The following is a 25,186-nucleotide window of genomic DNA, read 5'->3' as shown; positions in this document are numbered from 1 at the left end:
CTCACATGGTGGAAATTCTTCTTAATCCGTTAACTCCTCCATTTAGATTCCTTGTGTGCATACATACGTGCATATAGGCTTATACTTTCTGTTCCATACTCGAACTTGAGAAAGTGGGTCAAAGTTCAGATTTATAAATGTTGGTCCCAGGTTAATTAGTGCAGGTGTCCTTTGTATCTATGGGCCCAACATGCTTGTATAACAACTTGCTCAATATGCACTTAATACCGCACTGGTCGTTATGTAGCAAGTCGTTATAGGTCTATATGTGCACAGTATCTACAGACATGCTTAAAAACTGATCTGAGGTGTTTCGTTAATAAATCATATTTTCTGTGAAACCTATTGTTAACTTATTTAGGCTCTCCTTAATACTGGTAAAATCATGCAATCTTTCACTTATTAAAAATCTGAAAGGATGTTGATCTCTCTGGTAAAGTGAAAAACAAAAGAACAATATATATATATATATATATATATATATATATATATATATATATATATATATATATAGATAGATATATATAGATATATGTATATATATTCTTAAACACTGAATAGGCCTAAAACATCGATCAAATAAATTGCGCCTTTAACAACGCCCCCTTTTCAGAACAAGGGGAGGTAATCGCAAGAAAAGCGCTTGTTTACGCTTTGATCTGAGTGGTGTGATTTCACCTCAGCATCTGTAATATTAATAATTTTCGCAGTTGTAGATTCTTTGAAGATTTGAGATTTGCGGGTTATGGAATGTGACTCTTAAGGTTAACATGAGCTGAGATTTGAAACGTAAACTTAAAGAGATGACAAGAGGAAATCTTTCTTGTTTTAACCGGTGACCCATTACAACAACAACGTGCATTGTATGTGTCACTGTCAGATTTCTGTTTAGAAGATGGCAGATTACGATGAAGGCGATGACACGGATAACATGTGGAGAGATGGCGATATGGACGACGACGCAGGAATGGGGGTAATGCCGAAATAGCGGACAGTTTAGTTTGGAGAGTTGATAAATCAGTGAATCAGCAGTAAATTTTACAATGTTTAGGCCGGGTGACTTCACTCACTGACTCAATTCACCAGGTCAGACCATCCACTACTATTCGTCGTTGGTGTAACTCCACAAACCACATGGCGGATTCAAAACAAGAATAAAAAGAAAATGCCCAATTTGCTATCCGCCTCTGTGGCTAAAAGATTATTGCCTAGCTTCACTTTGAAACATAGCCTACATACTCTATGTATTTACCTGATAAGACAAATCATTTTAAAATCAGCAGTGAAGAGCCGAGTCTTCTGGTCACTTTGAAACCATCTAAAAACCGTAGCCCAAACTGGACAAGTGTAAGCATTAAAAAAGGCAGCAGGAACTTGACTCAAAACTCTAGTTTAAAATGACATTCAGACAGATATTGCTACAGAATTTAGCCTAACTTAGTAATATGCACCTAAAGCATTCAGCATCGTCACTTGCATTTGAAATAAGAGTTATTCTATGTCTTTTTTTTTTGAACGACCCAAGGTCGTGCATGTCCAACATTTTATTAACCGTAAATGGACAGTCTTTGGCAATTCTGCCGTGGTAGATGGCACCTCAAAGCAGTGACTAATGCTGGGTAAGGGTTTCAGCCACTGATGTATGCACTTTGTTCAGTTCACTTAAACATTAGCTGTGACGTTACCGTGGATGTGATAAGCCACACATTTGCATGACAGATGTATAAATAAAAGAATGGCGCCTTACAAGTTCAAGGCAAGGAATGGCTGCAAAACTTTTGAAAGACAAGGTGTATATGAGAACAGGTGACATAAATGCAGTGATCAGCCGTTATATTTCAAATCAACTCAAAACATACTATTCTGTGTCAGATGTAAGATCGCATCATTGTGTAAGTATTACTGGGTAGTTCTGGGCCTACTTTCACTTTCTTATGAGTGAAAAGTTATTGAGTATGCCAGAAAACAACAATGAAAGAAATAAATTAAAAAATAAATCATATATGTTGTTTTTGTGATGATCAGCATATCTGTGGTTTTCAGCGATCTGTATAACTGTGGTTTGTTTTGATCAGTGTTTTGTGATGACCAGCATATCTGTGGTTTGTGATGACTAGCGTATCTGTGGTTTGTGATGACTAGCGTATCTGTGGTTTGTGATGACCAGTTTATCTGCAGTTTATGAAGGTCTGTGTAACTGTGGTTTCATCTGAACTGGTTTATGATGACCAGCACACCTCATAACCTGTGGTTTTCAATTATCTGTATTCTTGTGGTTTGTTTTGATCAGTCCCCATACAGAGGAGATGAGGACTACATGGATGCTGGGGAAGATGATGATGAAGAAGAAGACGAGGCTGTGGTACAGCAGGAGTGCCTCTCTAGCTTTGCCAGTAAAGACTACATCATGGAACCATGCATATCTGCAATGCTGAAGAGGTAACTTTGCATTTCAGAAGAGATAGCTTCATATTTCATATGAGGTCACTGCTTATTTCACAAGTAAATGGTGGTGACATCATACTTGGCGCTGTTTGTCCTCACATTATGTATGCTTGGCTGGTCAGTGGGAAAATCTTGCTGTGTCACATAGGCATGATATTGCAAAAGTGTCAAATCAGCGGAATCATAAGAAATTGAATTCAGATCAGAATTTAGAAGTTTATTCAGTTAGGGAGAAAAAGTAAGGCAAGAAATCTAGATATTAGCAAAGATATTATTATATTATTTATACTGCATAGCCTGTTAGATAACTCCACTGAAGGAAGCCTTATGTAATGTGACTGCCGCTCAAATTTGGCAAAAAATAAACACAGAACGGAGTAGGTTAAGATAAACAAAATATCATTTTCTCATGGAAAATATAACATGGAAAGTAAATTTAAAAGAAAAGTATAGTATTAAATAAACGGTATTTAAAGGTGAGAAGAAAACCTTTAAAATCAAAATATTTTTTTGTTGTACACTATATGCTGGTTGCTTTGTTAATTGTATTTACAAATGTACAACATTTTAAGCTGTTAAATGGATGTTATCAGAAATATATAGATAATGGCACAATACAACATAAAATTTAGCTAAGTTTGTGAAATATATTTTAACTCAATGCAGACTTCCAAATCGACGGGTAAATTGTCTTGAAACTCAATTTGGTCAAAAAAAAAAAAACCTCAGGTCTTGTGTTCTGAATTGTAATATTTGGGCTCTTATGAATCCCTGCATGTCTGAAACCGTTCATATAGATACGTACATGTCAGATGGTATCTTTTTGTTGTCTGTGTTCTGTATGGGTTTTGGCTGGCTGTTTTCAGGTTCCTTCAGGCGGGAGGGTCCCCAGAGAGAGTGGTGGAGTTGCTGTCAGATAATTACACTGCCGTTGCTCAGACCGTCAATCTTCTCGCAGAGTGGTTGATACAGGCTGGTGAGTACGACAGACATTTTTATACAGTTCAACATATTTCAACAAGAGAGCACTTCGAGAGCTCCTGAGCTGATCGTACAAAACTGTATGAAGAGTTCCAACAAAATGGGACAATACTGTGTTAGCCTATCTGGTAATCGTGGCAAAGGAAAAGAATTGTTTCATCCCTGAATGTAGATCCCGGTTAAGATACCCTCCAAAATGTAACAATGTGGTGCTTATACTGAGGCCAACCTGCACACAAAATTTCATCCAAATCCCTGGAACACTTGGAACACCTGAAACCTCCTTGGTAGAGATAATTTTTTTATATACATGTATGTATAGGACATCATTTAAAATGGTATAAATTGGCATATGGTTTAAAGGAGACAAAATGTATGGTTTCCATTCAGCCTTTCACTGTTTATGGGGCCTTAGACGACGATGTTTGTGTGGCTGTTTTCTCAGTCTTACATTATTTGGAGACCAGTTGTCTTTCACTATAGGCACATTTGTCTGCATCATCACGTGGGAAAGTGTGTCAGTAACCTGGCAGAGGTTGGTGGTTCACCCTAAGCTCTCGTTCCCACACACGTAAATCTGGCTGACATCGTATAAGACAGAAATTCTTTAGTGAGGCTTTAAACAACAATGAAATGAAATAAAACGAGCTAAAACAACATGTAGATGTGTGAATGTGACCATGGTTGTTGTCAGTCTGATTGTTGACCATCTTTGCAGGAGCAGACATCCGAGAGGTCCAGGAAATGGTGGAATCTCATCTCAAGAATATGGTTCTCCGACATTTTGACCCTAAAAAGGCAGACTCTATTTTCTCAGATGAGGGAGAGGTGAGATTGTTTAGGCTGTGTGTGCTTGTGATTTGGGGTCTCATGCAGGGTCTGATGTGGGGGTTGTAGTATGGAGTCTGATGTGAGGTGTGATGCAGGGCTCTGATACGCTGGTCTGATGTAAGGTCTAATGCGAGGGCTGAGGTGGGGTTTGATGTGCTTTCCTGATGTGGGGATCTTATGAGAAGTCTGAAGTGGGGGCTGATATGGGGATTTGATGTGAGGTGTGATGAAGGGGTCTGATGTGAGTTCTGATGTGCTAGGCTGATGTGGGGTTGGTTGTGAAGTCTGATGTGGGGGTCTAATGTGCTGGTCTGATATGGGGATCTTGTGTGGGTCTGATGTGCTGGTCTGATGTGGGTTCTAATGTGGGGGTCTGATGTGAGTTGTGATGTGGGGATCTGATGTGAGGTGTGATGTGAGGTTTGATCCCGGGGCTGATGTGAGGTGTTATGTAGGGGCTGATGTGGGGATCTGATGTGGGGGCTGATGTGAGGTCAGGTGTAGGGGATCTGATGTGAGGATGAGGTGGGGATCGGATGTGAGGTGTGATTGAGTGCTGCTGTAAGGTTTGATGTCGGGGCTGATGTGAGGGCTGATGTGGGGATCTGATGTGAGGTGTGATGTGGGGATCTGATGTGTGGTGTGATGTAGGGGCTGATGTGGGGATCTGATTTGAGGTGTGATGTAGGGGCTGATGTGGGGATCTGATGTGAGGTGTGATGTAGGGGCTGATGTGGGGATCTGATGTGAGGTGAGATGTAGGGGCTGATGTAGGAGCTGATGTGAGGTGTGATGTAGGGGCTGATGTGAGGTGTGATGTGGGGATCTGATGTGAGGTGTGATGTAGGGGCTGATGTGGGGATCTGATGTGAGGTGAGATGTAGGGGCTGATGTAGGAGCTGATGTGAGGTGTGATGTAGGGGCTGATGTGAGGTGTGATGTGGGGATCTGATGTGAGGTGTGATGTAGGGGCTGATGTGAGGTGTGATGTGGGGATCTGATGTGAGGTGTGATGTAGGGGCTGATGTGGGGATCTGATATTCTCTCTTTGTTAATCATGTTTACATTGAACAAGTACTGATTGCTCTTGTACCAGCAAAATATTGTCTACAGTAACGTAAATCCTCAGCAAACGAATACATTGTAAACCTGGTTTTTACACATGACCATATGCATTTCTCCCCCTTCCCATACAAGAAATGTTACCATCTACACGTACAAATATACATGTACATCTTATGTTTGTGTAGCATGTTATGTTAAAAGCACTTTATACCTATTAAATATGGTTAATATGACACCATATTTAACAATAACAACAATGAAATAAGTACGTAAAGTGATCAATAAATACATGTACATTGCTATAGACTTATGGTGGGTTCAATAATAATAGCATTTTCAAAGCAGTAAAGCTGATATTATTTGAAATAAAAGTGTTTAGTCACTTAATAAAGATCCGACAAGCGGGTCGAAAGCTTGTTGAACCTTTTATGCTCAGTGTTGTTGCTATTTTTGTCAGACCCCGTCCTGGCTGGCGGAGATGATTGATCATCAGCCGTGGCGAGAGCTGTTCTACAGACTGGCCGAGGAATACCCAGACTGTCTGATGCTCAATTTCACTATCAAGGTTTGCTACACAATCTAGGGGGCAGGAAACTAAGTAACTAAGTAACTCTTCAACCTTTTCGCATGTTTGCAAGGTGGTTATTCAAGCGTATTCTGAAGGCATTATTCTGTGTAGACTGATAAACTATAATTTTTGTGAAGCCCTGAGATTGGCCAATCCAACCGTTGTATTTTTGTCTCCAAAATCAAATAAAAAATGTGCATAAATTGCATTGAAAGTTGCTCTTTCATATGTGAAAAGCTTGAGGAATTACATGTAGAGCACTGTTTTTTGAGAAAGCGGGCTGTTATTCCCTCATGTCTTGTCATGTTTCCAAACTGTTCAAAAACTGTAGCGGATATTCTACATAAATGAGCCACAGATATTAATGTTCATCGTTTTTACTTAGATTTTATCTGTAGCCTTGAGACGGTTGATGACGGAAGCAATGTACAGAAAAGTTGTAATGGTGACTTCATCAGTCAGATGCATTATATGGCAAGTTCCAGCTGACTGAGTTTGAGTGAATGAAATGATTATGGCTTAATGCCACATGGGTAATTTTGCAGCCATATCATGGCAAGGACAAAGTTTGATGGCACATTTCAAGCACCCCCGCCAGATTACAAAACATGTCATGCAAAATGACTGCACGGTATTGAGGTGTTTTCTCAATTATCATAACATATGACGAATGGCCCAACTGTATTCTCGTTTATGGAATTGTATTTTCAAGAAGTGTAATAAGCAGGAATATTACGTATAGTCTTTTCCTTGTAAGGAGGGGCCTTCAGCTGTCTGTTAAGTTAGTCATACTCACTAACAAAATTGACTTTAGTCATTGACATGTAACAACACCAGCTGTGTGTTTGATCTAAGGGCAGTATAGATTTAGAGATGGATTTATTTATTTATTTATTTGGTTGGTGTTTTACGCCGTACTCGAGAATATTTCACTTATATGACGGCAGCCAGCATTGTGGTGGGAGGAAACCGGGCAGAGCCCGGGGGAAACCGACGACCATCGGCAGGTAGCTGACAGACCTTCCCACTTCCGGTCGATTTAGCGATGGATGTTAGGAAATGAAAGCGATGTAATCTATTCACACGACACAGTAGTGTAGGTTGTGTTTCTGCGTAGAGTTTGTTCTAACCATATGTTGGTGCAGCCATTGTAAAATAAATTACACTCCATGCTCATTCCCCAGCATGCATCTTGCTTTTGACTAATTATGAAGTCACCCGAGGAAATGAGTTTTTCATGTCGAAATTAAGCTTTTGGGGTTTAACATTATGAATTAGAAATAGAATTCTAACTGCATTCTCGTTGTAATAATATGGATGTTCAACATGTCGGTGTGTAGAGCTTGGATTCTTACGTGTCACTGACTAAAGGCAACTTTGGTAACAAGTACGAATCATTTTTACAGACAAGTGAAAAAAGTTTTTGCCTAAGTATCTGAAAACTAATCATTGTTTGTCTCTTTCTCTTCACAAAAATCTTTAAGGATATCTCTTGATGTACTTTGCAAGGATATTAGTGAGGATTGCAAATTTTTTCACTTCTTAAATATTGTTCGGGTGTGAATATTTTCGGGTCTGGAGTTACATATACAGTTACATATAAATGTAATTAGGTAATGAGATTAACGATGCAATAATAAATGTTAAATCGTACAGCCTGCTTAATAACTGTTTTCTCTTCCAAATTTAAAGCTGATCTCAGATGCTGGATACCAAGGGGAGATAACCAGTGTGTCAACAGCATGTCATCAGATTGAAGTGTTCTCTCGTGTCTTGAGGACATCAATCTCCAGTTTGTTGGACGGTGGGGAGGATGCCATTGAGAAGAATCTCCCAGAGTTTACGGTAATCAGCCAGAACTGCTCGGATATTACTGCTAAATTTGAAGGTATTAAAGTATCTTCATGCTTATGTCACCGTATAGTGTACATGTTAGTGCATGTGTTTTTCATGAGTTGCAGAGAAAATATCTTTAGTACAATCTTTAATACACCTGCATATGAAATCAGTAAATGCAGAGCACTGTTTTAATTGCATTTGATGCACATTTTTCAGAAGATGGTATGTCACGGGGAGCATACCTATTTGTACAGCCAGGTCTTGATGCATATATTGTCTCAGGAGACAAAGGGAGGGTCAAATATAAAACGGCTGTGCCAGGAACTGCAGAAGGGGGCTAGTCAGAGGTTAGTCTGTGTGTCAGATCTGGTCATTGTTGATGTAGAGTGTCAGTATGAAACTGGCCTGTTTGTTCACAACCAACCTCAGGTTGCTGGCAGACCTTCCTACATATAATGTGAGAAGAAGGCAACCTGAGCTGGACTAGAACTCTTAATAGTATTGACTGTTGTACATTTCTTCACTTGTGGGGGTAAATGCTCATGATGACCATGGCGATATTTTTATCCCTCATTCAAAGATCAGTATGTATGTTGTCACTAAGAGTTATTGCCCCTGAAACATCGCCTGGTAGGTGTGGTATATGCAGCTGTTTAAATACTGTATCTCAACTTAAAGTGCAGCATTTTTCAAGTGACACAGTTTGCTTAGTCCTGATTGAGTCCTTCAGCTTATAAATTCAGGGGCATTTAAGAGGTTTATCTGAAGTTGGCTTAATTTCTTATCTAAAAAACTTAAGTCTTGACATCAAAGGTATCATTTTATGTGCTTCTGAAAGAGAATTTTAACATAACTAAGTTTAGGTGAAATACGGTAATGTGGAAGCTTTCTTCGCTATTGAAATAATTCATGTTAAGAGCAGTGCCCAGTTTAATGCAATATTGCTTTATCTCTCTGTTTTTGGAACATTCTCATGTTGGTTTCCTCTCCAGCCGCACCTGGGAAGGTCTGGCAGCAACCTGCAGATGGTTGTGGGTTTCCCGCGGGCTGTTTCCAGTTTCCACCCACCATAATGCTGGCCGCCGTCATATAAGTGAAATATTGTTGAGTACGGCGTAAAACGCCAATCAAATAAATAAATTTTAGAAGATTCTGACATCACAGGTGGTCTGTGTTATTGATGTTCAAATGTACAAGCAGTTTGTGTGATGTCTGTGTTATTGATGTTCAAATGTACAAGCAGTTTGTGTGATGTCTGTGTTATTGATGTTCAAATGTACAAGCAGTTTGTGTGATGTCTGTGTTATTGATGTTCAAATGTACAAGCAGTTTGTGTGATGTCTGTGTTATTGATGTGCATACAAATGTACAAGCATTTTTTGTGATGTCTGTGTTATTGATGTTCAAATGTACAAGCACTTTTTGTGATGTCTGTGTTATTGATGTTCATACAAATGTACAAGCAGTTTTTGTGATGTCTGTGTTATTGATGTGCATACAAATGTACAAGCAGTTTTTGTGATGTCTGTGTTATTGATGTGCATACAAATGTACAAGCAGTTTTTGTGATGTCTGTGTTATTGATGTTCATACAAATGTACAAGCAGTTTTTGTGATGTCTGTGTTATTGATGTGCATACAAATGTACAAGCAGTTTTTGTGATGTCTGTGTTATTGATGTTCATACAAATGTACAAGCAGTTTGTGTGATGTCGATAAAATGATTGAAATGTTCAAATGAATGCATCAGGGCCACTGTTGTCATGACGTACTGAAATTCATGGGGAACAACATGGCATTTTCAGACTGTACAGATTTGTGTGGTTTATTGCTAGCCATTGCTCTCCGGCAGTACGTGGGAAGATCTGTCAACAGCCTGCGGATGGTTGTGGGTTTCTCGCCAGCTCTTCCCCGTTTAATCCCACCATATTACTGGCAGCCATTGTATAAGTAAAATATTCTTGAGGAGCATAAAACACCAATCAGATAAATAAATCCAGTAAAAGCTACATCTGCAAAGTACAGACACATACACAAAATGTCGAAGAGGTGTAACATAACCATTAGCGTATATTTACTCTGATAACTTTCACTTTCAGATCAAAGATCTTTGTAGTTTATGCAAAAAATCACCACATTTAAGCATTGGGCTCTTTACAAAACTTATTTTTATTTTCTTCATTTTTGTCCCCCCAGAGGGTTTGATGTCACACCAATCACAATGGCCCTGAATGGAGCCTCAGCATACCCTCGAGCATGTCAGGCTCTCTCCTCAATGCTGTCCAGGAAAGCTCTGAACCCGGCAGATATCACCATTGTAAGTCTTCACCTGAGGCTGTGTTTGCTCTTTTCACGCATAGGGTCATGATTTTCATTATCCATGACAAAATTTACCTCTGCTGTAAGAGCACAGAAACAGATGGCTAATTAATGTAATCCAGTATGACCAATGGAGACAACCGTGCCGTTGTGTTAAAGCCAGGTTGCCTCCAACCATAATGCTGGTCACCATCATGGAAGTGAAATATTTTTCACCAATCAAATAGAAATACATACATTTGTAAATAGTGAGCCATCTGTGTTGTAAACATTCCCACATCTCTTCAATGAAGTGGGAAGGTTAAAGGCAAAGAAAAGACTAAAATGAAGTACACAGTGTAGATGTATTGTATGGGAGAATAGTTTGATAATGTCATTGATTTCTGTCTGCTCTGTCTCATGTCACCAGTGTCCTGTGCAATTGTCAGAAGACAGTGATGCTGTATCTAGATTAATCACTTATCTATGTGCTGATATTTTGATGGATTGTTTGTACATTTTTGTGGATAATTGTGTGTTCCTGACCTTCTCCCTTGGTATATATACAGTACACATATAGTAGTATGACCGGGCCTGTTGGATTGATGCTAGGGCCTGTGTAGAGGTAAATTGATGAGACCGAATTTGTACAATAATGTGTGATCGTCTCCCATCAGGTTGTCTCACAGTCATCACAGTTCTGGTTGTACTCTGCATGCTGTAGTGTTGTATTATAACAGATTGATTGTGCTCCATGTCTGCTGCGTATGTTACAGTTATTCAAGATGTACTCTGAGGCAAACCCCCCACCTGTGGAGCTGATCAGAGTACCTACCTTCCTGGGTAAGTACACACGTACTCTACAAGTCAAATTCAAGAGTACAGAACACTTTACAGAGCAAGCCTGAGCTAGTATCTAGATGTTTAGCAGTCATTGAATAGATTGCTAAGAGGTACAGGATGATATTGTTCATTCAGGGAACAAGGTTTATGTGCTTTAAAGCTGAACATGTTCTTCCGCAAGTCCATGCTGGCTTCCTTATCAGTGTTACTGGGGAAGGTGTCGGCAACCCACGGATGTTGTAGGTTTCCCCTGGGCTCTGCCTGTTTTCCTCCCACCATAATGCTGGCCATCTTCACTGAAGTGAAATATTCTCGAGTACAGCATAAGACACGATCAAATAAATAAATAAATACTGTTCTTTTATGGGCTGTTTTATGTTTTTGCAGGAAAAAATCTCACTTTGTGAGATATGCCATTTTTTTCTGCATGTTACTTGTTTTCTTCTTTATTTCCAGATTTACTCATCGAGTGTTTATTTAAACCTAACTTCAGAATCAACCCTGAGCACAAGTCCAAGTACATGTTCATCTTGTCCTATGCTTCCAGTATTGCTGAGGTCTACAAGAAGGTGAGATATACACACTCATAGGCAGCTGATGTTGTATACTTATTTAGGATTGCTGAATATGTTCAACCAGTACCCAAAGCTGACTGAATGAGGATGAGACTGGCATTTCAATATGTTCAGTTGGATGTTATATTATTAATAACCTATTATAGATATATTTCAACGGTGTCTCAGTTTTAGTCTAAATTATTGAACTCAAAAGGCTCCAGTACGTGGAATGAAATCATACTTCAACAATGCTGATTCACTTCAAATGGAGACTTGTGGGTTCGGCAGAACTAAGACAGGCCGTGATGCTGGAATTGCCTTCTAGTCTCTCAAGGGAGACGTGGGTTTGGCAGCGTTAATACAGGCCATGATGCTGGAATTGCCTTCTAGTCTCTCAAGGGAGACGTGGGTTTGGCAGGCTGTAATGCTGGAATTGCCTTCTTGTCTCTCAAGGGAGACTTGTGGGTTTGGCAGTGTTAATACAGGCCATGATGCTGGAATTGCCTTCTAGTCTCTCAAGGGAGACTTGTGGGTTTGGCAGGCTGTAATGCTGGAATTGCCTTCTAGTCTCTCAAGGGAGACTTGTGGGTTTGGCAGTGTTAATACAGGCCGTGATGCTGGAATTGCCTCCTTCTAGTCTCTCAAGGGAAACGTGTGGGTTTGGCAGCGTTAATACAGGCCGTGATGCTGGAATTGCCTTCTAGTCTCTCAAGGGAAATGTGTGGGTTTGGCAGCGTTAATACAGGCCATGATGCTGGAATTGCCTTCTAGTCTCTCAAGGGAGACTTGTGGGTTTGGCAGAACTAAGACAGGCCGTGATGCTGGAATTGCCTTCTAGTCTCTCAAGGGAGACTTGTGGGTTTGGCAGAGCTAAGACAGGCCGTGATGCTGGAATTGCCTTCTAGTCTCTCAAGGGAGACTTGTGGGTCTGGCAGTGTTAATACAGGCTGTAATGCTGGAATTGCCTTCTGGTCTCTCAAGGGAGACTTGTGAGTCTGGCAGCGTTAATACAGGCCATGATGCTGCAGTTGCCTTCTCGTCTCTCAAGGGAGACTTGTGGGTTTGGCAGGCCGTAATGCTGGAATTGCCTTCTAGTCTCTCAAGGGAGACTTGTGGGTTTGGCAGTGTTAATACAGGCCGTGATGCTGGAATTGCCTCCTTCTAGTCTCTCAAGGGAAACCTGTGGGTTTGGCAGCGTTAATACAGGCCGTGATGCTGGAATTGCCTTCTAGTCTCTCAGTGGAGATTTGTGGGTTTGGCAGTGTTAATACAGGCTGTGATGCTGGAATTGCCTTCTAGTTCTTCAAGGGAGACTTGTGGGTTTGGCAGTGTTAATACAGGCCGTGATGCTGGAATTGCCTTCTAGTCTCTCAAGGGAGACTTGTGGGTCTGGCAGTGTTAATACAGGCTGTAATGCTGGAATTGCCTTCTAGTCTCTCAAGGGAGACTTGTGAGTCTGGCAGCGTTAATACAGGCCATGATGCTACAGTTGCCTTCTCGTCTCTCAAGGGAGACTTGTGGGTTTGGCAGGCCGTAATGCTGGAATTGCCTTCTAGTCTCTCAAGGGAGACTTGTGGGTTTGGCAGTGTCAATACAGGCCGTGATGCTGGAATTGCCTCCTTCTAGTCTCTCAAGGGAAACCTGTGGGTTTGGCAGCGTTAATACAGGCCGTGATGCTGGAATTGCCTTCTAGTCTCTCAGGGGAGACTTGTGGGTTTGGCAGTGTTAATACAGGCTGTGATGCTGGAATTGCCTTCTAGTTCTTCAAGGGAGACTTGTGGGTTTGGCAGTGTTAATACAGGCCATGATGCTGGAATTGCCTTCTAGTCTCTCAAGGGAGACTTGTGGGTTTGGCAGTGTTAATACAGTCTGTGATGCTGGAATTGCCTTCTAGTCCTTCAAGGGAGACTTGTGGGTTTGGCAGTGTTAATACAGGCCGTGATGCTGGAATTGCCTTCTAGTCCTTCAAGGGAGACATGTGGGTTTGGCAGTGTTAATACAGGCCGTGATGCTGGAATTGCCTTCTAGTCTCTCAAGGGAGACTTGTGGGTTTGGCAGTGTTAATACAGTCTGTGATGCTGGAATTGCCTTCTAGTCCTTCAAGGGAGACTTGTGGGTTTGGCAGTGTTAATACAGGCCGTGATGCTGGAATTGCCTTCTAGTCCTTCAAGGGAGACATGTGGGTTTGGCAGTGTTAATACAGGCCGTGATGCTGGAATTGCCTTCTAGTCTCTCAAGGGAGACTTGTGGGTTTGGCAGTGTTAATACAGGCCATGATGCTGGAATTGCCTTCTAGCCTCTCAAGGGAGACTTGTGGGTTTGGCAGTGTTAATACAGGCTGTAATGCTGGAATTGCCTTCTAGTCTCTCAAGGGAGACTTGTGAGTCTGGCAGCGTTAATACAGGCCATGATGCTGGAATTGCCTTCTAGTCTCTCAAGGGAGACTTGTGGGTTTGGCAGTGTTAATACAGGCTGTAATGCTGGAATTGCCTTCTAGTCTCTCAAGGGAGACTTGTGAGTCTGGCAGCGTTAATACAGGCCATGATGCTGGAATTGCCTTCTAGTCTCTCAAGGGAAACGTGTGGGTTTGGCAGTGTTAATACAGGCCTTGATGCTCGAATTGCCTTCTAGTCTCTCAAGAACAATATGTCTGAAACATTCACTACCTGTTGTTTCTCCACAAAATGCATTCTACCATTAGCGTTATATCATGCATGTTTGATGGTTTGTGAGATTTTTTAGTTAAGCAGTAATTCATAGTAAACTAATAAACACATGGATGTGTACAATGTTACCCTGTGAAATTTGAAAATGTAGATGATGTTATTGTGATAGATCAAATGAAAGCTTGTTTGCTTTAAGCCATCTGTGAGTAATTCTTCACTTATCGCTTCACTTTCACTCTCAGTTATCTTCCATGAGAATAGTGTCTAGTCAGGCACTGAAGGGGTGAAACACACTGCAGTGCAGTGATGCTTAAGGGGTTGTTTCAGAAAGGAAAGAAGAGGGTACTGATAAAGTGATAGTTACATGTGTGGCTGTGTCATGAGACCAGCCAGGGTTTTGTTTCTGGGGATCAGGTAATGAGACAGCTGTGTTAGTGACTGCCAGGGTTTTGTTTCTGGGGACTAGGTGGTGAAACAACTTCATTAGTGACAGCCAGGGTTTTGTTTCTGGGGACTGGGTAGTGAAACAACTGCATTAGTGACAGCCAGGGTTTTGTTTCTGGGGACTAGGTAGTGAAACAACTTTGTTAGTGACAACCAGGGTTTTGTTTCTGGGGATCCGGTAGTGAAAGAAATGCGCTAGTGACAGCCAGGTTTTTGTTTCTGGAGACCAGGTAGTGAAACAACTGCGCTAGTAACCACCAGGGTTTTGTTTCTGGGGATCAGGTAGTGAAACAACTGTGATAGTGACAGCCAGGGTTTTGTTTCTGGGGATCAGGTAGTGACACAACTGCATTAGTGACAGCCAGGGTTTTGTTTTTGGGGATCATGTAGTGAAAGAAATGCGCTAGTGACAGCCAGGGTTTTGTTTCTGGGGATCAGGTAGTGAAACAACTGCGTTAGTGACAGCCAGGGTTTTGTTTTTGGGGATCAGGTAGTGAAAGAAATGCGCTAGTGACAGCCAGGGTTTTGTTTCTGGAGATCCGGTAGTGAAACAACTGCACTAGTAACAACCAGGGTTTTGTTTCTGGGGATCAGGTAGTGAAACAACTGTGATAGTGACGGCCAGGGTTTTGTTTATGGCGATCATATAGTGAAACAACTGTGTTAATGACAGCCTGTGTTTTGTTTCTGAGGATCAGGTAGTGAAAGAAATGTGCTAGTGACAGCCAGAGTTTGTTTGTCACCAGGTCATGTGCTGAGGTAGCTGTGTTAGTGACAACCAGGGTTTTGTTGCAGGGAGTCAGGAAGAGCATAAACAAAGAGGACCTGAAAGCGACTGTACAGTCTGTGGAGAAGGCACATACCCTGTGTAGTGTGAGTAAGGGGTCCTCAGAACTGATGACAGAGATAGGAGCACTGTTCCAGTGTATCAAGTAAGACCACCAGATAAACTAACACTCTATGTTTGTGTATTGCTGTGTACATGTACTCAAGCGCTTCAGGAATCTACGGAACTTATAAAAAAAGATAAGGATAGGAAAGGACCAGAGTTAATGATGAAGAGGGATGGAAACACACCGAAACCATCATCTCCCAAAATTTTCTGACATGCTTGGTACATGTACATGTGACCCTGTTCATCAACTTTTTATCTGGAATTCTTACAAGGCATCTTAGAACAACTTGGAAGAATGGTGTCTGGTCATGACAAACACAAGATTGTTTCACTTTATGTGATGTTAGATTAATCCATTGTCTTTTGGCAAGTAACTGGGAAACTTTCTTCATGTGAGGCATGCAGATTTTCATTCTCAGAGCCATGCTCATTGTGCATGCTTATGGTGGAAGGATGTAGGTATATTTCATAGAGCACCTAATGGGTCCTACGGACACTGTTGACCACGTCTCAGGTCTCAAGGACAGTGTAAGGAGGGCAATGTCAAAAATATCCCTGCCCCAAGCTTGCATTTGTCCAGGACCTTTTGTGTCTCTCAGCAAATGAAAAGCAAGCATTTAGACTCACGGACATCATCTACCCCCAAATTCAATTCTCTGTTCAGCATATTACCATGAGCTGTCTGAAAGCACATGTACACTTTGCTATTAATCACGACCCTGGAATTAAGAATATTAAATCTCATTGAACATTGTATTTATAATGCAGACAGCACTGACAAAACTGATCCAAATTCTTACCAAACTGCAGTGTATAAACCATTCATCAGGTGTTATTATATGACAATTTCTTGAAATCTGTTGGTAGAATACGTTTCCGAATCAATGATTGAGTGAATGATTTGGGCTTTAAGCCTCTTTAAGTGGTGAGAACACATTTAAACCAGGAGTGATTTATGTAATCAAAAACTTCAGGCTTTTTAACCACGACTTACCAATATTTTGAAACATTCTGAGAGAACTATGTTGTGCAGAGAAATAGTCTGCACAGTTTTATGCACATGTAGCTTCCAACTTTAGGGACGCAAACAAATCATTTTTGGTGTGATTTTCACAACAATTGTATGAATAAATTCTGCTGAAAAAAATTTTTTATAGGTCAAAAACGTTGAAAATTTACAACAAGGTATACACATGTACCCAAGACAAGGTGAGCAAGGTTATACTTCCATATTCGATTTAATAGCATGACCATGCATGTGTACAGCAGGTGAAGTACATGTGTGTGAACAGCAGGTGGAGTACACATGTGCATACAGCAGGTGGAGTACACGTGTGCATACAGCAGTTGGAGTCCATGTGTGTGTACAGCAGTTGGAGTACATGTGTGTGTACAGCAGGTGGAGTCCATGTGTGTGAACAGCAGGTGGAGTACATGTGTGTGTACAGCAAGTGGAGTACACATGTGCATACAGCAGGTGGAGTCCATGTGTGTACAGCAGGTGGAGTACATGTGTGTGTACAGCAGGTGGAGTCCATGTGTGTGTACAGCAGGTGGAGTACATGTGTGTGAACAGCAGGTGGAGTACTTGTGTGTGAACAACAGGTGGAGTACATGTGTGTACAGCAGGTGGAGTACATGTGTGTGAACAGCAGGTGGAGTACTTGTGTGTGAACAACAGGTGGAGTACATGTGTGTACAGCAGGTGGAGTACATGTGTGTGTACAGCAGGTGGAGTACATGTGTGTGTACAGCAGGTGGAGTACATGTGTGTGAACAGCAGGTGGAGTACTTGTGTGTGAACAACAGGTGGAGTACATGTGTGTACATCAGGTGGAGTACATGTGTGTGTACAGCAGGTGGAGTACATGTGTGTGTACAGCAGGTGGAGTACATGTGTGTGTACTGCAGGTGGAGTACATGTGTGTGTACAGCAGGTGGAGTACATGTGTGTGAACAGCAGGTGGAGTCCATGTGTGTGTACAGTAGGTGGAGTACATGTGTGTGTACAGCAGGTGGAGTGCATGTGTGTGTACAACAGATGGAGTACATGTGTGTGTACAGCAGGTGGGTACATGTGTGTTCACAGCAGGTGGGCATGTGTGTGTACAGCAGGTGAGCATGTGTGTGTACAGCAGGTGGAATACATGTGTGTGTACAGCAGGTGGGTCCGTGTGTGTGTACAGCAGGTGGAGTACATGCATGTGTACAGCAGGTGGAGTACATGTGTGTGTACAGCAGGTGGAGTACATCTCCTTTGTGATCATAAACTGTAATGGTACATATGTGTGCTGCTGATGTTGTAGGTTCCCTGTGGTTGCCATGGGTGTGTTAAAATGGGTTGATTGCACCGTGTCGGAGGCCAGTTATTTCAAGCTGAACACTGACCACACACCGCTACATCTGGTCTTACTGGATGAGGTGAGTTGGCGAGCTCTAGGCATTGAAACAGACATCGGTATACCAGACATCAGTCATTATAAACTCTCTGGGTCAATAAAACCAATTTCAGAAACAGCGTTCAGCACAAACCACGAGTGTACATGTATGTAAGAAAATAAAATTGAGATATACAGAGAGGAGGTACTGTTACTGTCAGTGTGGTCCTCTCTGTTAGTGTTACTGTCAATGTGGACCTCTCTGTTAGTGTTACTGTCAGTGTGGTCCTCTCTGTTGGTGTTACTGTCAGTGTGGTCCTCTCTGTTAGTGTTACTGTCAGTGTGGACCTCTCTGTTAGTGTTACTGTCGATGTGGTCCTCTCTGTTGGTGTTACTGTCAGTGTGGTCCTCTCTGTTGGTGTTTCTGTCAGTGTGGTCCTCTCTGTTGGTGTTTCTGTCAGTGTGGACCTCTCTGTTAGTGTTACTGTCGATGTGGTCCTCTCTGTTGGTGCTACTGTCAGTGTGGTCCTCTCTGTTGGTGTTTCTGTCAGTGTGGTCCTCTCTGTTGGTGCTACTGTCAGTGTGGTCCTCTCTGTTGGTGTTACTGTCAGTGTGGACCTCTCTGTTAATGTTACTGTCAATGTGGTCCTCTCTGTTGGTGTTACTGTCAATGTGGTCCTCTCTGTTGGTGTTTCTGTCAGTGTGGCCCTCTCTGTTGGTGTTACTGTCAGTGTGGACCTCTCTGTTGGTGTTACTGTCGATGTGGCCATCTCTGTTGGTGTTACTGTCAGTGTGGTCCTCTCTGTTGGTGCTACTGTCAGTGTGGACCTCTCTGTTGGTGTTACTGTCAGTGTGGTCCTCTCTGTTAGTGTTACTGTTGACGTGGCCATCTCTGTTAGTGTTGCTGTCAGTGTGGTCCTCTCTGTTGGTGCTACTGTCAGTGTGGTCCTCTCTGTTGGTGTTACTGTCAGTGTGGACCTCTCTGTTAATGTTACTGTCAATGTGGTCCTCTCTGTTGGTGTTACTGTCAGTGTGGTCCTCTCTGTTGGTGTTTCTGTCAATGTGGCCCTCTCTGTTGGTGTTACTGTCAGTGTGGACCTCTCTGTTAGTGTTACTGTCAGTGTGGTCCTCTCTGTTGGTGTTACTGTCAGTGTGGTCCTCTCTGTTGGTGTTTCTGTCAGTGAGGTCCTCTCTGTTGGTGTTACTGTCAGTGTGGTCCTCTCTGTTGGTGTTTCTGTCAGTGTGGTCCTCTCTGTGTTACTGTCAGTGTGATCCTTTCAGTGTTACTGCCAGAGTGGTCCTCTCTGTTGGTGTTACTGTCAGTGTGGTCCTCTCTGTTGGTGCTACTGTCAGTGTGGTCCTCTCTGTTGGTGTTACTGTCAGTGTGGTCCTCTCTGTTGGTGTCAGTGTGGCCCTCTCTGTTGGTGTTACTGTCTGTGTGGCCCTCTCTGTTGGTGTTACTGTCTGTGTGGCCCTCTCTGTTGGTGTTACTGTCAGTGTGATCCTTTCAGTGTTACTGTCAGTGTGGTCATCTCTGTTAGTGTTACTGTCAGTGTGGTCCTCTCTGTTAGTGTTTCTGTCAGTGTGGTCCTCTCTGTTAATGTTACTGTCAGTGTGATCCTCTCAGTGTTACTGTCAATGTGATAAATCTGAGCTCAGCCATGTACATGTATGTGAAATGTTGTTAAACTCCAGTGAAAAAGAAAATGTATATCTTCCTCTGCCATTAGAATTAATACATGTACATGTTAACCAGTCCTACATGTAGAATCTAAAGTTCGTTTGCCTTTACCACTTCTAGCTTGTTTGCTTTACCATTTTAAGCTTCTTTGCCACTTCTATCTTGTGTGCCTTTACCAGTCCTAGGAAGTCTTTCTTTGACTCTTCTATCTTGTGTGCCTTTACCAGTCCTAGCTCATTTTTCTTTACCGCTTCTGTCTTGTGTGCCTTCAAGTCCAAGCTCATCTTTCTTTGCCACTTCTAGCTTGTTTTCTTTTACTAGCATCACTCCTACATATACAGTAGATTGTTCCCTTTACCACTAACAGCTAGATTATTTGTCCCCTATCCTGTTTACCTTTACCACACACACAGCTAGAATATTTGTTCCCTATCTTGTTAACCTTTACCACTAACAGCTAGATTATTTGTCCCCTATCCTTTTACCTTTACCACTTACAGCTAGATTATTTGTCCCCTATCCTGTTTACCTTTACCACTAACAACTAGATTATTTGTCACCTAGCCTGTTTACCTTTACCACACACAGCTAGATTATTGTCCCCTGGCTTGTTTCCTTAACCACTCATAGTTAGATTATTTGTCCCCTATCCTGTTTACATTTACCACTCACAACTAGATTATTTGTCCCCTAGCCTGTTTTCCTCAACCACTCACAGCTAGATTATTTGCCCCCTGGCTTGTTTCCTTAACCACTCACAGCCAGATTATTTGTCCCCTATCCTGTTTACCTTTACCACTAACAGCTAGATTATTTGTCCCCTATCCTGTTTACCTTTATCACTCACAGCTAGATTATTTGTCCCCTATCCTGTTTACCTTTACCACTAACAGCTAGATTATTTGTCCCCTATCCTTTTACCTTTACCACTCACAGCTAGATTATTTGTCCCCTATCCTGTTTACCTTTACCACTAACAGCTAGATTATTTGTTGCCTAGCCTGTTTACCTTTACCACACACAGCTAGATTATTGTCCCCTGGCTTGTTTCCTTAACCACTCACAGCTAGATTATTTGTCCCCTATCTTGTTTACCTTCACCACTCACAGCTAGATTATTTGTCCCCTAGCCTGTTTTCCTTAACCAGTTACAGCCTTTAACAAAATCTGATGCCATAAGAGTATTTGTGTGTTGATGACAGTCGTGTGTGGCTTTCATCCACAGATTGTCACCTGTCACATGTTGTTACATGGCAAGTCCTTGGACCTCCTGGTCCGTCTGTTTGAGTCAGCATATGAGGAACTAGATGTTCTTGTGAGGGTAAGTTCAGATACTCTGGTAAGGATTAGCCCCAAAAAGCTTTATACACTTTCTAATATTTTATCTAGTCTGTTGAAATACATGGAGACAGAGTATTAATGAGCTTTATGTCCATTGTGTGCCCACCCACTACATGTAGCTGGTACAAATACGTCATTCTGTATTCTTACAATGTTTTTCCTTTATTGATATAGTTGTCTGTTTGCTTGTTGTTTGACGCCATACACATGAATTTTACAATTACACAATGGAGGTAAGTTTCATGGGTGGAGGAGACAGAAGTGCACAGTATAAACCACCGACCTTTGGCAAGTTATTAACAAACTTGCCTATATGTGACCTACATACAGGCATTGTGCACTGCACCATATTAATGGTGAACAAGAAGTCTTCAACCAATGTTAGGCTATGTAAAGGAAGACAGGGGCATCATTGACCATTTTCTATGCATGGGAAAGTCTGCCAGCAACCCGCAAATGGTCAAGGGTCTGCCCAGTTACTATGATGATGGCTGCTGTGGTATAAGTGAAATACTCTTAAGTACATGGTAAACAATGAAATAAATAAATAAATATATACTGTGTTTATCAAGATTACAAAGAGAAAAAATGCCATGACATGTTTTAGCTTTATGCAGCATGCCATTGTCCTAGTAATCACATTACTGAGGTATATCACATTGAGCTTAGGTTCATTTTCACTGAAGCATTTTTACAGAGTGCAGTCATGTTGAGTCTTGACAGGTATGTTTACGTTTTCAGTTGGAGTTGAAGAAGACATTGCTGGATCGTATGGTGCATTTGTTTAGTCGTGGTTGTGTAATCCCTGTGGTGACGTACATTCGCAAATGTCTGGAGAAACAAGACACGGACATCTCTCTGATTCGTTATTTTGTGACAGAGGTGAGTACTGATGGTTGGTGTGTGCAGACTGGTGCAAAACTTGGTGACAGAGAAGAATGCTGAAAGTGGTGAGCAGACTGTTACTCAACTGTGTGACACAGGTGAGTGCTGACAGCTGTGATGAGCAGACTGTTACACAACTGTGTGGCACAGGTGAGTGCTGATAGCTGTGATAATCTGATTGCTACAAAACAAGTGACAGGCATCTCACTAATTTGGCACTTTGTGAAAGAGGTGAGTATGATAGTTGTTGTGGTGCAAAACTTTGTGACCTACAGCTGCACGTGAATGTTGACAGTTGTGGTGAGCAGACTGGTACAGAACTTTGTGACAGGTGGGTACTGACAGTTGTGGTGAGCAGACTAGTGCAAAACTTTGTTACAGTGGTGAGTGCTAACAGTTGTGGTGAGTAGACTGGCACACAGTTGTGTGGAACAGTTGAGTAATGATAATTGTGATGATCTAATTGATACAAAACAAGTTACAGACATCTCACTAATTTGTTACTTTGTGACAGAGGTGAGTATGATAGTTGTGGAGAGCCAACGGGTGCAAAACTTTGTGACCTACAGCTGTAAGTGAGTGCTGACAGTTGTGGTGAGCAGACTGGTACAGAACTTTGTGACAGAGGTGGGTACTGACAGCTGTGTTGAGCAGACTGGTACAAAACTGTGACAGAGGTGGGTACTGACAGCTGTGTTGAGCAGACTGGTACAAAACTGTGACAGAGGTGGGTGCTGACAGCTGTGGTGAGCAGACTGGTACAAAACTTTCTGACAGAGGTGGGTACTGACAGTTGCGTTCAGCTTATATACATTATGCCTGTACTGCATTATAGGTACAGCAGGGTTGAACAAACAGAGGTTAGTACATATGTCTGTAATACACTGAAGCTACAGTCTTGGCAGAGTTTCTGCCCGGTGACCAGTTAGCCCTCCAAGACCAAGGGGAATAACTCCGTCTTCCACACTCCCAAATCTCAGACCAAATGTGCCCTTGGCAATAGATTTTTGATCAGTCTGTAAAATGAGTGCACTGTATTTTTCCTGGTGAAAACTTGATGATCACACTCGCTGACCTTTTGACATTTGACACATGGTTGAATAACGAAACTTGAGGTGAGTTGACAGTTGTGTGTTCCATGTCTACTTTATGGATACACCAGAATCAGTCTAATAAAATCTTCATGTTGTCTACACAGCACCTGTTAGTTTGATTCTTGCTCAAGGAAGAAATAATTTCAAAACATGTTGTAAAAGTGAGTATGTGCACACATGTGTATTTGTGTTTTCAGGGTATGTAGATCACATTAATTCATAGATCTCAGATGTCATGGTATTTTGCAGAAATAGGTCACAGTTTTCCTTTGTCTTACTACAGGTCCTAGATGTCATAGCTCCCCCCTATACATCAGAATTTGTTCAGCTCTTTTTGCCTCTGATAGAAAATGAAGAAATCACTGGGTTGCTGAAAACAGATGATGGAAATGATGCTGTGTCAGAGTTTTTATGTAAGTACATGTACATGCATCCCAGCTGAATAATATGTATAACTTACACAAATACTTACAAATTGATAAAGCACTTTAGAAGTAAACAAATGCCAGTAAATACTACTTTTGGTGCCAAAACTTTCATTTTTCCAGTAGGACATCATTCTACATGTACCTTCCAAAAAACTCGTTATATTTGGGTGAGATCAGTAGAATTCTTATCCTAAATGGTGAGTATGGTATAAAACACCAAGCAAACTAGATGTAATTAAATATAATAATTAGTTTGAGAACGTTTTCAGGAACAATATACAAACATCATCAGCAATAATTGAAGGAGTTTGTTTTCTTTAATTTGTCATCCATAACTAATTTGTCATTAGCACTAGAAGTGGTTGTTTTTTATACACTGGCTCTAAATATCACGAAATAAAAAATAAGTGTTGTTTATGTCATTTCAGCCCATTGTCGTTCAAACTATTGAGGAGAAGAACATTCATCTGAGTTGAACTAGACAATACTGTTTAAACGGGATGAACTTTTACAGCTGGTAACAGTCAGATTGCTGCTACCTATCTGCTGGTGGACAGATTGTATGGGAGGATATTACATATGTCTGTAATGGACCATCAGACTTTGACATCAGGCTTATACGTGAGGAAAGTTTGCTGTATGTACATGTTGTACGAAAGATTACCTGATGACAGCGGAGCGTGATTACCTGATGGCAGTGAGAAGATTACCTGATGGCAGTGGAGAAAGATTACCTGATGGCAGTGGAGAAAGATTACCTGATGGCAGTGGAGCAAGATTACCTGATGGCAGTGAAGAAAGATTACCTGGTGGCAGTGAGAGGATTACCTGATGACAGTGGCGCAAGATTACCTGATGACAGTTGAGAAAGATTACCTGATGGCAGTGCGCAGATTACCTGATGGCAGTGGAGAATGATTACCTGATGGCAGTGGAGTAAGATTGCCTTATGGGAGCAGAGTATTAAAGATAACCTGATGACAATGGAACAAGATTGCCTGATGGCTGTGGAGTGAGATTCCCTGGTGATGAAAACGTTGTCAGTTGTAAGAGATGACCATTACAAGGGTTGTCAGTTGTAAGAGATGTCCACTACAGGGGTTGTCAGTTGTAAGAGATGACCATTACAAGGGTTGTCAGTTGTAAGAGATGACCATCACATGGGTTGTCAGTTGTAAAAGATGACCATTACCTGGGTTGTCAGTTGTAAGAGATGACCATTACAAGGGTTGTCAGTTATAAGAGATGCCCATTACAAGGGTTGTCAGTTGTAAGAGATGACCATTACAAGGGTTGTCAGTTGTAAGAGATGACCATTACAGGGGTTGTCAGTTGTAAGAGATGACCATTACAAGGGTTGTCAGTTGTAAGAGATGACCATTACAAGGGTTGTCAGTTGTAAGAGATGACCATTGGAAGGGTTGTCAGTTGTAAGAGATGACCATTACAAGGGTTGTCAGTTGTAAGAGATGACCATCACATGGGTTGTCAGTTGTAAAAGATGACCATTACATGGGTTGTCAGTTATAAGAGATGACCATTACAAGGGTTGTCAGTTGTAAGAGATGACCATTACAAGGGTTGTCAGTTGTAAGAGATGACCATTAGAAGGGTTGTCAGTTGTAAGAGATGACCATTATAAGGGTTGTCAGTTGTAAGAGATGACCATCACATGGGTTGTCAGTTGTAAGAGATGCCCATTACAAGGGTTGTCAGTTGTAAGAGATGACCATTACAAGGGTTGTCAGTTATAAGAGATGACCATTACAAGGGTTGTCAGTTGTAAGAGATGCCCATTACAAGGGTTGTCAGTTGTAAGAGATGACCATTACAAGGGTTGTCAGTTGTAAGAGATGACCATCACATGGGTTGTCAGTTGTAAGAGATGACCATCACATGGGTTGTCAGTTGTAAAAGATGACCATTACATGGGTTGTCAGTTATAAG

General features: G+C 41.6%; 1 protein-coding gene across 1 annotated transcript; it reads left to right on the top strand.

Annotated features, from left to right (window-relative positions):
* Positions 1–665: 665 nt before the first annotated feature.
* On the top strand, positions 666–23,807 carry LOC135465686 (negative elongation factor D-like). The gene is made up of 16 exons (XM_064742991.1): positions 666–973; positions 2,291–2,439; positions 3,312–3,421; positions 4,145–4,254; positions 5,780–5,887; positions 7,583–7,735; positions 7,946–8,076; positions 9,926–10,046; positions 10,804–10,870; positions 11,327–11,439; positions 15,333–15,469; positions 17,739–17,853; positions 20,717–20,812; positions 21,574–21,714; positions 23,095–23,224; positions 23,668–23,807. Exons 1-16 carry the CDS (start codon positions 896–898, stop codon positions 23,688–23,690), a joined length of 1,782 nt encoding a protein of 593 aa, XP_064599061.1. The 5' UTR covers positions 666–895; the 3' UTR covers positions 23,691–23,807.
* Positions 23,808–25,186: the final 1,379 nt, after the last annotated feature.

The sequence above is a fragment of the Liolophura sinensis genome, chromosome 5, assembly GCF_032854445.1.
Source record: "Liolophura sinensis isolate JHLJ2023 chromosome 5, CUHK_Ljap_v2, whole genome shotgun sequence".
Lineage (NCBI taxonomy): Eukaryota > Metazoa > Mollusca > Polyplacophora > Chitonida > Chitonidae > Liolophura > Liolophura sinensis.
This window is presented reverse-complemented; position numbering and strand designations above follow the sequence as displayed.

Bases quoted from the DNA above. Each gene is read 5' to 3' on its own strand.
- LOC135465686 (XM_064742991.1), top strand. From the start codon at position 896: ATGGCAGATTACGATGAAGGCGATGACACGGATAACATGTGGAGAGAT. The intron at 974-2,290 runs GTAATGCCGAAA...TGTTTTGATCAG, and splicing joins ACGACGACGCAGGAATGGGG to TCCCCATACAGAGGAGATGA. The intron at 8,077-9,925 runs GTTAGTCTGTGT...TTGTCCCCCCAG, and splicing joins CAGAAGGGGGCTAGTCAGAG to AGGGTTTGATGTCACACCAA.